Genomic DNA, 16,230 nt, shown 5'->3' on the forward strand with positions numbered 1-16,230 from the left:
CTGTTACTTCTGAGCTTATAATTGTTCTGTGATGTATTACAGAATCGGCCATTATAGAAGACCCATCTGTGATTTATGAAGGTGGAGTTTATCTTCCTGAACCAGTGACACTGGAAAATTACTTGGTATTAATAAAAAATTGTACTTTTTTGAAAATTCTTTTTCATTTCATGCTTTTAGTATTAAAATCAAGATTACAAAAGTACATACAGTTTTTATTTAACACTTCAGGTGCCCTTTGACTTTATTGATTTCTCCAAAGATTTTCTGGAGGGGAAAATGGATCATGAGGAATCTTCTGAAAGTGACGAGGTAAAATCAACATTTATCTACACATGTTCATGGCTGTTATGAATGGTAGTTTAATGTAGCATAGAAGCAAGCAAAGGGGGACCAGCTAAACCTGTCCTTAAATGGCAGATATATAATAGTGGTAAAAAGGCAGAATATTTTTGTCTAATTTTAGAACAAAAAGGTGTTACATTTTTTTTCTCTCCAATTTTGGCTCTAAAATCAAGCGAAATATACTTTATTTATTACCTTTCTTTATTTAATGGAAGTTACAGATAAATAAAATTATTAAATATAAAGGGGTTTCTTATTTAACATGTAGGTTTTTAAATACATGGTTTTCTAGACATATAGTTTTATGTCCTAATTGTAACAGGAAAGTGGATCTGAGTCTTCCCTTTCTTTGGCCCCAACTGAGATTTACCAGTCCCCTCTTGATAGCCCCTGGAGTCGGTCCATGATAGACTTGACACTGGACTCGGAAATAGACAAGTACGAACTTCGACAACGATTGAATCTTACGATGGAGGAAATCAACAGAAGAGGTAAAACAGAACCAGTATGGATAAGTACTGAAAAACAGGCATGATCTGAGTTATAGTGTATATTTATAAATTTAGGCTAATTAAGTAACATTGAAATTACAGTTCTCAGGTTAATTTCCTTAAAATAGATGAAGACAGGAGGATTTATTTTAGGTTATTTTACCCCTTTCATCAATGGTTAAAATTTTTCATTTTCCAGAATTTTCTATAAAAATGAGAATTTCTTCTTCAGAAATATTATTTATGAATGCATATTTTTGTAGATATTTATATATGCATATTTTTTAAAGATATTTTTGTAGATATTAAAGCGTGCATATTTTTCATTTTTGAGAAGAAAGTATCTAATATGTGCAATGGCTGTCCAAGTCCATGTTCATTCAAAAGGCTACCATTATTGAAAATTAAGTGCAAAAGTCTTAGAAAATGAAGGCTGATTTTTTCCCCCAAGATTTGTATCACATTATCAAATTTTTATTTGATTGAAATTGTAATGAAAAGAAATAATGCCCTGTCATGAAACAGATGCACTCAGGACTGAGAACTGTAATTTCATTTTTATGTAGACGTTCAAGTATTAAATATCATATAATTTATTTCTAGTTAAAACCATGGTCATTTATCAAAATTTAACCATATAGATGTCTTATCTATCAATAAACGTACATTAGCATTTAGGGCTGGGCAAAAATATCAATATTTTGGTATATTGCAATATAGTGACAAAAAATAACGTATTGCAGTACGTTTTTGTAATATTGATATATCTGCAAAATGCTTAGACTAAAGAATTTTATCATTAAATATAAAAATGTTATTAAGCCAAACAGTAAGACAGAAGCTGTTTTGTGGAATTATGTATCTCAGAGCATACATGTAACATCAACACGATTTTTTTCCCATTTGGTAACTTTTCATAGTTTTATACATTTTGCATGTAAATTAAAGTTAATATAATAAGAAAATGCCATTGTAATTTTCATTGAAAATATTACTATACATATTGCAATACAGTTAAAAATATCGCAATATATCGCAATACAAAATCTCTGGCCAATACTCAGTCCTAATTGACATACATATTAATACATATTGATAATACAACATTTAATGTGATATGATTATTTATAGAATAAATGCATGTAATCGAATGTGCTCCTGTCGATATTGCAGAAAAAAATACCTAACCCAAATGCATGGATTTTGCATTTTTTTTTTACAACAGCTGCAATTAATGTTCTCATACTAAAAAAAGCATTTCATATTTGATTGTAAAGGATTTTTTCCTTGGGAACAACAAAGTGACATGTACTTGTTCATGTTTTTAAACAATCACTTTTGTAAATTATTGCTACTTGATTATTTATAGTCATCAATATCTTAATACCAAAAGTTTTATAGATAAATGAATTTAAGATAATACTTGTAACTCAGTTTATTAGATCTTCAATAGGTAGAATTACACCTGTATAAATATATTGCATGTCTCATTATAGTAACATTATGTATATATCTCGGTAAACAATTGCATGATTTGCATGGATAATTTCTGTATGTGTGCACCCCTTGTAGCTGAGGAAGATTTCAGAGAAGCAAGAACATCTAAGGAACGTTATTTACGAAGGAAAATGACATTTATAGCACAGATGAGGAGTAAGAAACCTGGCACCCTCCCCTCTGTTTAATTTATCCTTATTCTTATATTGATGCACTCTTTCCATTGATTTTTCTCCTCTCTTTGCAGTTTTTTTTTACAAGTATTTATGTGCACATACAAAATTTCTACACCTTTCTTAAAAAAAAAGATGTTATACGCACAATTATTTCTGCATTTTCAGGTAGTTATTTTAGAGAACCACAGATTATAGTAATGGTGATTGGTAATCAATAGTCATTCAAAATAAATTGTTGGTTTACACTGCTATTCTGCACCCTTAGTACAGCTGTGGGTTGTTTATTGGTAATTAGCAGTTAAGTTTAATGATGCCAGTAAAAAATTAAAAATTAATTCAAATACAGCTTTCATGTTCTTTATCTTTAAAATATGCAGAATTCTTCATAATTACTCGCTTTTCAATTTTTCAAATTTCATGTTTAAAAGTTAAACAGAATCTTATAATATTTTGAATGTTAATCATTTTAGAAACACAATGTAAATGTTGCTTTTTATATCTTCAATGCATTTATTTATAGTTTTACTGCATTTTACAAAATTCAAAGTAAATAAAACATTGAAATATAGGTAAAAACTGTAACCAATATATGAATTTCTTGAAACATTAAAAGCATATACTGTATCTGTAACACATGATTATTATTTATTTATATGATGTTTTTAAATATATCTGTGTAGATTTCAGAAGGCAGTCTTCATTAATTTAGTTTTTTCTGTAAGTGTTGTAACATTGTCTTGTGTTTTAGGTGGGAGAAGAAGGAGGAGAAAGGCAGTCAGTGTTTTAGATGGGGATGTCACACCTCACGCCTCAGACCAGGAGTCAGGGGGAGATGACATGCCAAAATTTGACTTTCCTATGTTTGGTAACTCCCCTGGCCCCTCCCCCATCCCCACCCCTCCCTCCCACCCAGCCACCCCAGAGGTAGAGGAAATAGTGGAGGTTTGTATTGATTGATGGGAGAAGTCTATAATTTCTTGATTTATTTATTTCTGACTGAAAATACTGGCTTTTCTATTCACTGGTGCAATTTTCTTAGATGTTTAGGTCATGAAAAATAAACAAATAAACAAAAACAATTTTTTTCTCAATATTACAATGAATTGAGCCATTGCAACAGCTACTACCTTTAAAACTGTTGAAAATGATAGTGGTTCTGTATTTTACAATGAAGTTGCAGATTCCAGGCTTTCAACATTTGTAAAGTCGAAATGAAAAAAAAAATCACATGAAGCTTCTGACCTCCCTGTGTATGATATAAGCAAAAATACATCCAGAAAATAAAATGATATATTTATGCAACAAACTATTTGACAATGTGTGTGTATTGAATTTTAGTAATTTTCAGTAATTTTCTTTTGAAAATTTAATTAAAGTATCTGTGAAATTTCTTTCAGATATGTGTAAAGGTAAAGAAAAATCACATCGAGCACAGTGTTTTAAAATTTGAACACAAAATACCTAGAAAGACTAACAATTAAAAGATATCTAAGATTGGACAATATTCCAGAAATCTGTTTATCAGTCTGGATTCTCAGCTCACGATTCTTTAGAGCATTTATAGCTAGAGAGCATGTCTATAAGTGCACACAGTTCTTTATTCATTTTAAATGCATGTTTTCTTCACCACAACAGTAAACTTAAATGGTCTGTTTGAAAACTAATGTACCAAAGAAATGTTTTATCATAAAGGGTTTAAATTTTATTACAGTAAAAACTTGTGCTACTGTGGGGGTACATATTGTAAAATTTTTGTGGTTTTAGGAAACCTACTACACTGTAGTTCATGGGGATTGGATTTCCTTGTTGAAGATGAATAATGATACTTCAAATGTGAAATTTAAGATTTTACCAAAAACACAAATATACCATGAGAATAATGAAAACCACAACTAAAAATAGAGCTTTTACAGGTTTTATTTGATGCACAGTATTTATAATGTTTTTAATGGTTTCTGTCTGCCAAAAAAGGATCAAGGCACTGCAAATCAGGACATCTCTCGTAAAAGACCACTTCATTGATTTCTATACATCAAGGCAGTACTATTCAACATCGATTCTAACACAATTAACAACACCAGCTTTGTACAAAGACAAACTAACTCACACAAACACACCTTCTCACCCCTCCCCCATTACTATATTCCATCGGACTCCTTAGTGAGGGCATTATAAACCATATTCTGGACGAATTTCTTGATAGGGTGAACTTTAACCATAAAAATTTGATAGTAGTAGTTGAATTGTAACATTTTTTTTGTTTAATTTTTTATATATAGGAAGTAGAAGCACCTCCACAGAAGCCACTGGATGATAATTTTGTGCTCAAAGAAGTCCCAGAAGGTAAGTTTGATGTGATAATAAGCATGGTGAACAACTTGACTAACTTCCAGTATTTGATATTTGAATTGCTTTTGATTTTGTTAAAGCCTTTAAACAAAATTTCAATATCTAGTTTAAAGACTTAATTTTTAAAGCTTGATGCATTAACAGCTTGTATAAATGTTTTACGCAATAAAATTATTTTTACATTTGTTTGCAATTATATTTTGTAATCATAAAAAGGATTTTCATCACATTCCTTTGAAAATTCTGTGTATTCATTGATTTCATCATGTAAAATTAATTATTATTTTTTCTTCATTACAATTATAGAGGATCCCTTTGGACATCTTCCTCCCAATGAGTTAGAATATACATCAAAGTATCCCCCTATCCCTGTCAAAAAACCCGCTAAAGAGCTTGAGTCTCTATCCTACCCAGATCAGAAAATCCAAAAACAAAACCCCCCAGATACTCTACCCCTAGAACCTGCCATTTCCACTCCATCTCTCTCCTCACATAGGGGTAGCTCAGTCCATGTGGACCTTAAAGGAGGGCCTACACCTACACTTGAAAGGTTCCCCACCCCCGCCTCACACAGGGGTAGTACTAGCCACATGGACCACAAGGGTCTGTCCACTCCCACATTTGAGAGAATCCCCACCCCTGATACACTGGTGTCTGAGTGGTCCTCTCAATGGAGTGAAGATGTCCAAATTTCTAGATTTCGTAGCAATTCCACCCTCAATTTCCCATTAGGAGGTAAAGTTTAGAATTATGTGGTTGTCCTGCTACTATAGCACAATGTTGTAAAGGGGAAAAGTTTGGGATCAGCATCAACTCATCACCAGGGGTTTTAAACAAAACGTTTCAGTTAAAAAACAACACAAAATATTAAATTCTACAATAAGTTTGCCTAAACTTGAAATATATCTTGAAATATATCTTACTATATTTACACCCTTGATATGAGTTGATTGTAGTACACACTGGTAAAGGATAATTCAAACAATTACTGGTTTTAAGCACAGTAAATATCACAAGCCAGGAAAATCTTTTGATTTAGAAGGTCTGAGCAAATTTAGTAAAATTCAAAAACGAGGAAATAAAAGAGAATAGATTTGTTAGTTGATGATGATAGAATTTATCATAGCAACGTTTTACAAGTGGAAAACTGCCTTTTAAAAATTTTTTTGAATGTCAAGTAAATTTGTACTGACCTTCTAAAATTTGTTCAGATACTAGTATGTTTGGTAGATCAGTGTTGGAGACTATTTTTATCATGTACCTTTTATATATGTTCTGTATAATGTATTTGTTCAAGAATATAAAAATACTAGTACGAGACATGTATTGTAGAGTGCCAGGTTAGTGTTCCTAGAAATATTATGTAATTCCAAAATAAATGTCATATTTCTTAAAGAATTTAAAGGTGTTTAAAACAGTCTTTCAAATATATGCTATGCAGCAAATATTATGCATATTGTGCATTAATCAAGTTTTTTTGTTTGTTTGTTTTGCAAGTATTTCCATGGTTTTTATGACAAACAAAACAAATGTTAGTGTTCATGCATCATTGATAAAACTTCAATAATATTGTTACATATACTGTATTAAAACATTATCTTAAGAGAGGAATTTATTTTATGATTAAAGCGTTCTCAGAATTAATATTATTTTTGTAAAATTAGTAACAGTTAAGATCACTTCTTCAGGACTAAAACCTGCAGATCTTGGTGATACATGTATCACAAATACACTGGATTCTGCAGACACAGTTGATGGAGTTACACAAAGTCAAACATATGAAGACCAGTCAGTATCAGAAACATCTCATGATAAAAAAATCACACCGAATCAAGAAGTCCAAATCCAAAAAAGACACCCCAAGGAAATCAAAAGTAGTGAAGCAGCAAAAACCTGAGGAGAAGACATGTAACATACCTCCAAAATACCCCTCCTTTCATTTTCCTTTGAGTTTCAAAAACACTGTCTTCTGTACCTTTGAAAATCAAAAACACTACCCTTTACCTTCTCTTTGTTAAGTACATTCTGTGCCTCTGAAGTCAAAAACACAACCATTTACCTTTGATTTTCCTTTGTTAAATACTTTCCTTACTGATTACTAACTGCTCTGAAAATAAATCTCTAGGGAAAATGTTTGTGTGTCTTTCAATTTTTGTCATGGGTATAAATTTTAGTAATCCAAGGGCAGAACATATTTCATAAAAGTGCAATTCATTCTGAAATATAGCTGGAAGCTAGCTCAAGAAATTGATTTCCTTTCTGAGGAGAAATCTGTGGAAGTTAAATTATCTAGATATTACACAACTTCATGAAACATTACGTTACTGATTATTCTTTTGTTCTGAGTTTATATTATCAGGGTAGTTAAAACTCTTGTATTTGCATGACCATGCGTTTTTTGTTAACTTAATTTTCACTCTTTCCAAGAAGTACTACATTGATGAGGCTGGGTATTATACTTGCTTTTAATAATCAACAAATCAATGATCTAGAATTGTTTGAAAAATCAACTGTATCAACTGTATTTTTTTTAAAAATCTGCTATCATGGTAAAAAAGGAGCTGTATAAACTACTAACTGTTCTTCTCTATAATCACTGTCTTGATGTCTGGGTATAAGGTTTATATATATTCCTTGCACGTTTTACTTTATTGCGTGCAAAAAATGGTGTCTGAAAATATTGCCTGACAATGTTTTATAAATTTGTCTTTGTCCTTTGTAAATATGTACAATGTATTTTTAGCACTTGAATATATTTAAATCATTAGTTTTTCGAGGTCTATGCACCAAATTTCTAAATAGAATGCATATATATTTCTGTTATAAGGAAATCTGAACATATCATTTAACAATTTTACGTATTTTATGAAGTTATACAAGCTTTAGAATTTTTCTTTCACTTAATAATGCTCATATTGGTAAATTGTCCTTTAATACCTTGAAGTATATGCAAAATAACTTTTTGTCATCAGATAAATATGAACTGGTCGCTCCACATTATTGAATGTAATATTATTTTGTCCCTATACATTATGTTTTTGTAAAACGTTATTGGCGTTAATCCTTTACAGTAGAAGCAACAGATTTGATGGCTCAGCAACAGCAGGTAGAAACAAAAACCGATTCCTCTGAGGAGGAGGAGCCGATTCCCGATCGCAGGAACAAGTACAGACTGGATAACATCAAACTGGACGTTAAGGGTCTGATGAAGAGTGCCAAGCCAGTGGTGAAGAAAGCCAAACCGACGAGGAAGACAGACCCATCCCCAGCCAGGTCCGACCACACGCACGCCAAGCCTGAGGATCAACTACTTACCCCTGTATGTCAGATATACAAGCTACGGATTATTGTTTTGACCATCAAATAATATTTGTTTGCCCTCTCCCAGCTCATGGTAAAATTATTGGGTCGGTAGGTAGGTAGGAAAATCTTTTTATCCAGAATATTTCAACATATGTTTGTTGATGGGATGGGAAAAATAAAGAGAAAAGAATTGTCAGTTGTTATAATGAAAGAATGAATGAATTTAACTAATGTCATTTTTATGATACATGTATATATTTTATAAATCATAGAGAATAGAAATTGATTGAAGATAATAATTTATTGTTCTGTATTCCAACAAATTATGCTTTATTAGTATCTTGTAAATAATTAAAAGTTATGACATGTGATAAAACTAAAAACAAAAAAATTTAATTTGATTTAAATAGGAAGAGCTTGCTCGCAAGCAGGCAGAGGAAGAAAGACGATTAGAAAGGGTGAAAAAACAAATGTTAAAGGAAAGAAAATTCCCAAAACGGGGAAATAGACCAACTCGTGCTGAACTGATAGCAGAACAGAGGCGCCTAGAAGAGTTGAAGAAGGAACATCCGTATGGTGTGGCCCCACAGCTCTCGGTATGTATCTGAATGAAGGATTGATATCAAGTTGAGATTAGCTTTATTGGATAATGTGGTATAAACATAATCTGGAAATAATGATTATTCTACATAATTCAAATGATTACTTGGAACGGGAATATGATGGGTAAACTGAAATTTATTTAAGAGAAATTGGATTAATTTGAATAATTTATATCCTTATGTGTTTTTATGTGTATTTATTGGATAATTACTTGTTTCTACATGCAGGTTTAGACAATAAAAGGTGTCATTTGGTAAATGGAAAAATATAGACAGAAGTATAGAAAATTAAACCTGCTTACTCAGTCATTTAACCTTTCAGTAATGAATAGTTCTTTTATTTTCAGCTGAAAATCTCTTGAAAAATGAATATATTTCTTAACCCTAAAAGCAAATTTTAATACTAATACAATGCTTCACAAATTTCTTTTTCTTTCCAAACTCTTAAGAAGTAACCCAATCCCCTATCTAAAATTCTGTCTATATACATGTTTATCCTATTGAATACTTACTCAGCATTTTCCTAAGATAAAAAAAATAGAAATAATATGCCTATTATGATACTGTAATTAGTAAGAGTAGATACTAATTTCTTAACACAAAACTTTTTCAAATACAAGCCACACTTTTCTTTTATTTAAGTATATGTTAGCATCAGAATATCGAAATATGTTGATGTTTTTTTATGAATGAACTTCTACTGATTTTTAGCAACAATTGAATAAGAAACCTCTACAAGATGAGAAGAAAGAGGAAGTCCCCGTACAAGAGTTAAAGGAGGACTATCCTTTAGTAGAGTTTGATCAGCCCGACTTGGACAGCTTTCAAGATGAGCTTTGGAATCCCCGAGAAACGGGTGTCAGCGGAACAAGTTTAATGGGAACCAAACTGGATCTTCCACAGATCAGACGAGGGGCTGCTGGAACACCAGGACCCAGGATAGTTAAACCCCCTCCCATGCCAATTTCTAGAGGGGCGACACCTCTACCACCAGAAAATAACGGGTATCTTCAGGTGCCCACTACACCCACTCCAGGGAGCAGGTTGGAGGTCCCATTAGAGGTGGGTCTGATGCCTTCTCTGTTGACTTCATATCATTTTTAAGTACAGGTAACTCTTGATGGCTCGAACTTCGATCTCTCGAAGTTCTTGATCGCTCGTAGTGAGTCTCCGGTCCCGAATTTTCCCCCTATATAACTAAGCAAATTTACTCTTGATTTCTCGAACTCTTGATCTCTCGAAACCCTTGATCCCTCGAAGTCAAAATGCAGTCCCGCTATGCGTATTCTGTTGAAATTTACCCTTTATACCTCGAAGTTGCGGTATACAATGCTACATAATTAGCAACTTTACCTGGACATGTAATGACCTCAGGCAGAAGACGTGGGTCTCATGAAACGGGATGTTTATTCAGGTGACACTTATGCTGCAAGGTGATAATTGAATTATATTTAATCTTATGTTGCCTACATGCTATTAAAATAATTATCATTGACTTTATTATGATTATTTAGAAACGCAGTGTCACTGATACGAAAAATTGTAATTGCAGATTTCAAGACGAAACTCTTATTAATAATAAATTTAATTTTTATTTTTATTTTTTATTTCGAATCAGTGTCAAAGTTTAACGAAATAGGAAAATTCAGAAACGCCTCAATGTCAGTATGACGACTATTGCTGGGCAAATACTTACAGAACTTAGATTAATGCACATGTTTGGAAAAGTCACGGTGCATGTGTACCACACGATGCTGTAAAATGTAAAATGCGTAGTATGAAATCCATATTATAAAGAACAAATAAATAAACATGAACTGACGAAGTACATTTTTTGCTTTACTCAGTTTAATAAATACATGTATTCATCTAAAATACTAAAACATATCGTTGTTTTATAAAAACCACGTGTAAAGGTTAGCACTGCATAAAATCATTACATCCGGTGAGACTAATTTTAAAACCTGTCAAACAGAACCGGAAAATACCGGACTCTTAAAAACTCGAACTCTTGATCTCTTTGAAGTTTTTCCTCGGTCCCGCGGACTTCGAGGTATCGAGAGTTACCTGTAGATACATTTTGCTGTTTCTTTCCTTTGAAAATGATCCTTCCTTCCCAAAAAATGCTTTTAAGCAATATTTGTTAAAAAGAGTTTGTTGAGTTGATGATCCGTAAATGTAACAAACCTTCAAATGATTTTTCCATTATTTCCTTTGTTTGTTTGTTATATTAAGGCAGCATACCTACCCTATAAAAAATCTACAGATTTTCAGAAAGAAACTAAAGCTAAAAATACTACTATTTATTTTGATATATTACTATTTCTTTTGAAAAATTATTTACTTCGTTAGAATGAATCTTGTTTAGAATTTTTTGTTTTACCCCTAAGGCTTCATCTTTCTGCAATCAAATGTCAATGCAAAATTGATATACCAGTCCGTAGCTAGTAGGAAAATTTACAGAAAATTTTAACAGGACTAGTTTAAAGCTCTTGCCTCTAAGCAGTCCAGTTTTGCATACACCAGTTTTTGCATACTTCTGTTGTAGTATTTTACGCAGAAGTTTTACTGAAGAGCTTGTTCCTTTTTGCCTTTAAAACCGGAATGAAGTTTCTTTGTTTAAGTCACCTGAAAGGTTATGGAGGAACACAACAGAATTTTCTCATAACCGTGTTTTGTAAACAAAACATGGTTACATATACCAGAACCTGTAATTAGAAAAAAAGAATGATTATTAATATCACGAAACCAAATTAAATAAACTTTGTATGTCCATAACTTGAGAAAATCTTTTAAATATCTTTAAGTGAGGTATTGATGTGTTTTAATAGTCCTTCTGTCTTAAAGTTTCTTCTTAACCTGCTTAAATGTATTCGAGGATTTTCAATTTACCTGTAACTGTTTTTGTCAACTTTAAAAAGAATTATTCTTGTAAAAAAGTGAAAATTTTCCAATTTAAGGATTTTTTTTCCTGATATGGTTATTTTTTAGAACATGTTCTGGAATTCTTAAAGAAAAATAATTTATTTGATATACATTACGTGAAACTGTTGCGTATTTGGCAAATAAAACTCCATCCTTTTAATGTCTTTCGCCAGCATTTTTGAAAGAAAATAATTCCCTTCTTTGAATATAAGAAATATAAACTTTTATCTATTTGAGTTAAATCCCATGCACAGTCGTCAAAACAAAATATTAATTATTTAGCAACAAAAAATACATAGAATTGTACTAGTAATTAATTATAACGATTGCAAATTACCAACCTCTTAGAGAGAACATAATGGAAGGCAGCGATAAGATGCCAGGCAGTTTGAACAAATGACTTTTGACAAGTGGTGATTTAAACAACCTGAGTAACCGCGATAGCAAACATAGGGAAAACTCCACAGAACACATTTATGAAAGGACTCTGTCATTCCCTTTAAATTACAGGTTTTCTTCAGATTTCTAATTATTTAAATATTGGTGGAATGGATTAGCAAGATTTCTGTAGGGAGCATACAAAGATTTCAATTAAATCAGTTCGCTTGAATGTTCTTCAGAGAAATGTAATGTGTTTGGAAGTTAGATGTAGTTTCGTTATATCTGCAATGTTGAAGTATTTTTTGGTTTACAAAAATGCGGAAAATATGTCTTAGAGTTACTGTAAGTAGCCTGTTAAAAGGGTAAAAACAAACTGATTTGCAGAAAGAAATCAACAAGAACATCGTTCTTTTTTTCTTTTTTTTAATTTCATTGTGTTCCATTTATAAGCAGTGGTTAAATCTTCAATAGAAAGTAGAGCCTTATGTTGAATGTGCGTTGTTATTTCACATGACTGAAGTATTCAGTCTCGAATACCTAGAAACTGTATAAAGAAATGGAATTATATTTTAATGATATTAGATATTTATACACATACTTTATTTCTGTTGTTATTAGATTGACAAAGTCCCGGATGAAGTGAGGAGAGAACTGCAGTCAAGACAAGGTACTGGTGTCTTTGTAAAAAAACAAATTTAATATTTCTAGCAAAGGATTACAAACAAAATGTGCTTTCTAGAGGAAAAAGGGTAAAAAAAAATTAGTACAAACCATGCCCTTTGCAGAAATTACTACAGTATTCAAGTATATAAATTAAAGATTAGATATATAATATATGTTTAAATATTGTTATACGTAATAAAGTATTGAAATCAGTCACAGCATTGTACTTGCATGCACCATTTATTTACAGCGCATGAATTTGTGTCATAGATGCATGAAGTGTTGCATGAATTAAAAGTGATTAAGAATAAGTTGGCATGAAATAAGATAACTTACCACCAATTTGGCAGGCCGTATTTCTCCACTGAAGGGACTAGAGGAGGAGGAAGATCAAGATAACCTTATTCCTGAGATAGAAACAGCAGTGCAAAGACAGTGGAGTGTACAAAATGACCTCCCAGAACGTCCCCGGTCTGAGACCCCCACAGCGGCCCTCAAGAAACTCTCAGACTCCCGTAAAGGGGCCCCTAAACTGATCAGGGTAGATCTACCCAAAGAAAGTGACGGAAAAATAGAGACATGTAATTCACTGCTTATAGCCACCTGTTGTTTTCCTTCGTTGTTTTCCTTTTTCCGTGTCTTTGCTTTGAAACTTAACAAGGATTTTTACATTAACCATCATGTACTACTTATTTCCCATTTCCCCCTTCATTCTTTGATGAGGAAAAAATGTTGTTCCTGGGTGTTTTTTAACCATGTTTCTTCATTTTCAACATTTACGTTAAATAAATCATCAGGATAAAGATGAATTTGGTTTGTGTTCAGTTTCAGTTTCTTTTTACACAGACTTTCGGTTAAACGCCTTTGGCACTTGGTCAATTTCATTGGTTTCTGCATGTGAATAGTAATGATGAAATAAAAACTATAGCAGCTCATTACACCAAAAAACAACAAAGTAAAGTTGGCTGTGAAGACCTGTACAAAAATGAATTACTTCTTAAAATAACCGAATTTAAGACGAGAATACATCTCACTATCATTTTTATGAGCCCAAGTCAATGACTTGCACCTAAAAATGTAAAATTTTCCAGAATGAATCTCAAAGAAAAAATGTTTGATTTAAATCCATGTGATCACATAGACCCAAAGGGCTGGACGTAAAATACTTGTCTTATATTAAGATGATACAAGTATTTCAAAATGTTTAAGACGAGTCACTTTAACAAATATTAATTATAACTATATTTCAATGTTTAAGCGCCAAAGAAACTGAGCTAGCGGATTAGTTAATAAATTCTATCAATTAAATTTTCTGTTTTAGATATACTGAGCACCAAAGTACTTTGTAATTTATATTACATGTGACAATTTTTGTAATTTATAGTTTTACCTTGCTTTCCTTGTTTACAGAGATGTTATAATTTCCAGAGCATAACCACTTTGCACCATTCTTGCGAAAATCTTTTTTAATTCTAAAAATACATTTTGCACTTGCTTCTATATAAATGTTTATGTATATACATGCCTATTAACACTAATCTAACGTGATTTGTGTTCATAACCCAGTTCATTGTATTTATTGAAATATTTTAGCTTTTGCATACATGTACCTTAATAAAAACGCATTGGTCAACAAAAAAATCTTATTTAAGAAAAAAAAGCATGGATAAAGAAGTAAAATTGCATGAACAGAATATAAATAATACTGCTAAAACGATTTTCTGCAATGATCTCTCCTAAATGAATTGTAATGTGATCTGATTTTCTGTGAGACACCGTATTTTACAAATCTAACGCCAGTGCTCCTTTCTCCTGACTAGATCGATCCAGATTAGCCTCCCCTATTTCTGAAATGACCGAGGACCGGTCACACTTCAGTGGGCATGAGGCAGACGATGAAATGGACCGACAGAGACCCCGGACCCACTACAAGAGCAGGAAGGAAAGATCTCTACTGACGAAGGAGGAGTTAAAGTACATCCAACAGAGACCGAACTCCTCCTTCCACCGGCCCAAGCCTTCAGAAAGTAAGAAGCTAAGACAAATACTCATATTAAATTCATATTATGTTGATATCTTATCTTAAGTACATCAAAACTTCTTGTTTATGTTACTCCATTGGATGTGAATTATAATCAGAGAAAAGCTGTAAGATATAATACATGTATTAGAATTATTTCCTTTACATCTGAAATAATAGGAAACTTTTTGAATTAACAAAATTTGCATTAATAACTTGTCTGTATCTTATTTAATTCCTTGCTTATCAGACTTGGAGGTGGTGATACTCTTAAAAATTTTAAACGTCTAGAGTTGTATGTGTAATTACCATTTCTCTTTGGTCACTTTTGTCTTGTCCTTATATTTCCTTCTTCTGTAATAGAATATCTAGATCTTCTTGGTAAGATATCGATAGAATTTCATTTTCTTAACAACTCGTAATTTTATTTGCACCTAGCTCGATTAAAATGCAGGGAAAAAATGAAAATGTATTTAAAAATGGTAAAGGAGTATTAGTAAAATCTAGTTTGAAAACTACGCAGAAAAAACAGACACAGTGAAAATATTTTTATATAATTCTTTACTGAACAACAGCCATACGGCTCATCAATAAATAAACAAAAACAAATACTAGTAACATTTATATAGTTGAATCTTACTTGACATTTTTCTAGTGTGCGTTGGAAATTCAATTTAGTTAATATACGGCAGAAATTGTATTATGAGAGGAGATGAAATAAATTTCCTTTATCTTTCATCTAAAAAGGTTTCATGGATCTTTTCAGAAAAAAAAAAATCATAGAAACATTTTATATGGAATTTAATTACGTCATTGAAATTTGTTAACAAAGATATAAATGAAATTCAACACTCAACGAATATTCTTTCCTCTACATTTTTAAGACTGATTTTCAGGTATGCATTTATGCAACTATGAATTATTTCAAGTACAAATATTAATCATGATGCAAAATTGACATGTAGCGGTTTGTCGAATTTTTTAACAGGAATAGTGCGGTTTTCATCAGAAATAAAAGATTTTAGTGAGTGTAACTTTGGAGGATGTGGGAATATATTACATATACATTATATTAAGCTGAGTTATGGGGAATACCAAGAAATCACATGTTCATATATTGTAGATCACAATCAAGAGTGCACACACTCGTGTATCAACTGTATTCACGTTTGTGCAATATATGCATATGTTTTAACCATGTTTTCATCACAGTATTGTGTTTATATCGTATCTATAATGACAACACACATAAAGTAACATTTACATATATTTCAATATGAATCAATTAAATGAAAACCTGAGGGTGTTTTGTAAGTGTTTCTGATGAAATCAAGAGAGTTTTGACCAGGACTACTGAGTTTAATTCTTTTATTAAACGGAACTTTGTGAGTTTAAAAACCCCGTTGTATTATTATTTTTAAAAATGTTATTTTACTTAGTTAATGAAGATTTTCATCATGTTTAAAAAATTAAATGTT

The 16,230-nt window shown here is 31.7% G+C and overlaps 2 protein-coding genes across 2 annotated transcripts in view; one reads left to right on the plus strand and one right to left on the minus strand.

Moving 5' to 3' along the window:
- LOC134247340 (uncharacterized) overlaps window positions 1–15,043 on the plus strand; it is a 28,454-nt gene extending 13,411 nt beyond the window's left edge. The window contains exons 20-33 of the mRNA XM_062729714.1: window positions 43–125; window positions 232–312; window positions 668–836; window positions 2,409–2,489; window positions 3,258–3,451; window positions 4,789–4,852; window positions 5,165–5,593; window positions 7,930–8,177; window positions 8,572–8,757; window positions 9,475–9,825; window positions 12,688–12,736; window positions 13,083–13,313; window positions 14,553–14,759; window positions 15,003–15,043. Of these exons, the coding sequence (XP_062585698.1) occupies window positions 43–125; window positions 232–312; window positions 668–836; window positions 2,409–2,489; window positions 3,258–3,451; window positions 4,789–4,852; window positions 5,165–5,593; window positions 7,930–8,177; window positions 8,572–8,757; window positions 9,475–9,825; window positions 12,688–12,736; window positions 13,083–13,313; window positions 14,553–14,759; window positions 15,003–15,043 (2,414 nt within the window). The remainder of the gene's footprint in view (window positions 1–42; window positions 126–231; window positions 313–667; window positions 837–2,408; window positions 2,490–3,257; window positions 3,452–4,788; window positions 4,853–5,164; window positions 5,594–7,929; window positions 8,178–8,571; window positions 8,758–9,474; window positions 9,826–12,687; window positions 12,737–13,082; window positions 13,314–14,552; window positions 14,760–15,002) is intronic.
- LOC134247344 (uncharacterized) overlaps window positions 1–16,230 on the minus strand; it is a 95,477-nt gene that overhangs the window by 40,349 nt on the left and 38,898 nt on the right. The gene's annotated exons all lie outside the window — the stretch shown is intronic.

The sequence above is a fragment of the Saccostrea cucullata genome, unplaced genomic scaffold (assembly GCF_032062105.1).
Source record: "Saccostrea cucullata isolate Sc308-1 unplaced genomic scaffold, CSIRO_AGI_Scuc_v1 ctg39, whole genome shotgun sequence".
Lineage (NCBI taxonomy): Eukaryota > Metazoa > Mollusca > Bivalvia > Ostreida > Ostreidae > Saccostrea > Saccostrea cuccullata.